The sequence below is a fragment of the Myodes glareolus genome, chromosome X (genome assembly GCF_982192425.1).
Source record: "Myodes glareolus chromosome X, mMyoGla1.1, whole genome shotgun sequence".
NCBI lineage: Eukaryota > Metazoa > Chordata > Mammalia > Rodentia > Cricetidae > Myodes > Myodes glareolus.
The window spans coordinates 88,969,753-88,971,862 of record NC_142053.1 but is presented as its reverse complement, the minus strand read 5'-3'; the positions used below and the strand labels follow the sequence as shown (position 1 = coordinate 88,971,862).

Sequence of the window (2,110 nt, the reverse complement as noted above, 5' to 3'; positions counted from 1 at the left end):
TAACTGTTGGATATTTGTCTCAGTGTAGGAGTAAGTGTAAATAGAGGCCTGGAAACTAGAAAGGGGCTCACAGTTTCATTTGAAATATGAAGTGAGGCTTGTTGTTTGTAGCTAGAGCTTAATTCCGAGATAGTCTCAAACTTTCTGGGCTGTCTTCAACAGAAACACAAAGTGAATCGTCCGTGATGATCAAGTCTGGTTAGTGTCACAGAGGCAGATGGAATCTTCAGGATGTTGCCAACCCTTGAGCTCACGGAGTAGCTTCTCATTTTCTTGGACTTCTGCTTAATTCCCCACTCTGGCTAGGGCCACTCTCTTCAGGAATGTACAGGAAGTTACATGCCACATACATGGGGAAAGTTAACTCTTGGCCTTCTAGGTCGACCACTTCTAATTCTTGATGCCTTCTCAGGCAAAGAATATGATAGCCAGTGTCCTTCCGTAAAACAGCTTTTCCAGTCCTATCCAATGAGATCACACGCAGACGAAAGATAACTCTTCTCTGCCAGAGTAAGCTGACACTAAGGCCACAGGATTTGTTCAGTGCACTGCGCCGGAATACAATGCGCCTGTTGGTGTAGCACACTACCAAGTCCCAGCCAAAGTTGAAGCCAGACCAGGTCCAGCTGTATGGCTCATCCGCGTGAAGTTGGCCTCCACACCGCATGCTGCTTCCACGAATTTCAGACATGTAGATCTCTGCTGGCCCAAGTTCCCTGGACTGCTCTGCCCGAATAAGTGTTAGCCATTGCTCTTTGTATACTGGGGTCAACCATATTGCAGGGATCAGTGCATCTTGTTCAATAATACGTGCTGAAAGCAGGTCACAGATGATGTAAGAGAGCCTTAGTTGCTGGAACACTGGCCCAAAGGCTCTCCCCTGATCAGTTTCCAGAAAAGGGGTACCATCTGAATTGTTTTTGTACTCGTCAAAGTACAAGTCAGCTGCAGTCAACAGTGCTCCTTGGGATCCTGACCATGTGGGTTCCAGGTGCAGGAACATCCACTTTTTCAGTGTAGTGTATACATCTATCTCCACACCAATCACCAAGAGATCTGAAGAAGCAATGAGTTCTTTCATAAGATCCAGACCGATACCTCGCAATAGTTCGCTGTTTTGCCGGATCATCAGGTTGTCTAAGAACCACTGGTGGCAAATGTATCTGATGCTCACAACTCCGTAATTCTCAGCATTGTAGTAAAAACTACACACAGTATCAACATTGACTGAGACCTTCATTATCTCCTCACACTGCTGAATTATCTCATCCAACTGCAGCATACTGGCTGTGGCCAAGTAGGCAATGACTCGGTAGGGAGGAATTGTTATGCTATTAGTGTATAAGTAGCCCAAAGTCTTATGGAAAGACTCACGGTCAATATTCTTGTCGGGCATCAGCATCTCTATTGTATTCATGTTTGTCTCTAGCCAGGCGCCGCTGAACATGCTAGCAAAGTACCCAGACCGGCATAGGTAGGCCCTGTGCAAGCACCACTCCTCCTCAAAAGCACAGATCTTTACGTCACTGTTCTCATCCCTCAGGAAAAGTGACTCATCAATGGCTCTGGACTCGGCCTGGGCCATTTTTTTCCGGGGGACTTTTGCCGGGTGTCCTTCTGGGCTGGCCTTCCGCTTGTGGCCTACCTGACTAGTGCCAACTCCTGATGCCTCACCTGCTTCACCTTCCGGCTCTTCCTGAGCAGGGGCCGCTTGAGCTTCAGCAGCCTCTCCATCTCTAGCAGCCTGAGGTTCTTCTGCGGGATGATTTCCTCTGAACCAAAATAGACTCTTTACAGCACCCATGGCTTTGCCTGAAGGGTGAAAACTACCTCATCAGATGTAGAGGTCAAAAAAAAAACCCGATACCTCAAGCCAGAAGGCGGCTGAACAGGCGGCTAAACAGCAAGCGGCTGAACAGCGACAACATCAAAATGGCCGCCAAGATGAGCCACTCAGCAATACTATCAAGTCAGTTGGAGACTTTCGCCCCCTACCTTGGAGGACTACACATTGCAATTCCCTCCAAAACTTTCTGCTCTCAGGCCAGTCTCACAGACATATCTTTTCACGCAGACCTCTCGTTTTATGTTCATTAAACAAAAGTAGAAT

General features: G+C 47.5%; 1 protein-coding gene across 1 annotated transcript; it reads right to left on the bottom strand.

Annotated features, from left to right (window-relative positions):
• Nucleotides 1–265: 265 nt before the first annotated feature.
• Nucleotides 266–1,804, bottom strand: LOC125389207 (germ cell-less protein-like 1). The gene has a single exon (XM_048417675.3). It carries the CDS (start codon nucleotides 1,802–1,804, stop codon nucleotides 266–268), a length of 1,539 nt encoding a protein of 512 aa, XP_048273632.2.
• Nucleotides 1,805–2,110: the final 306 nt, after the last annotated feature.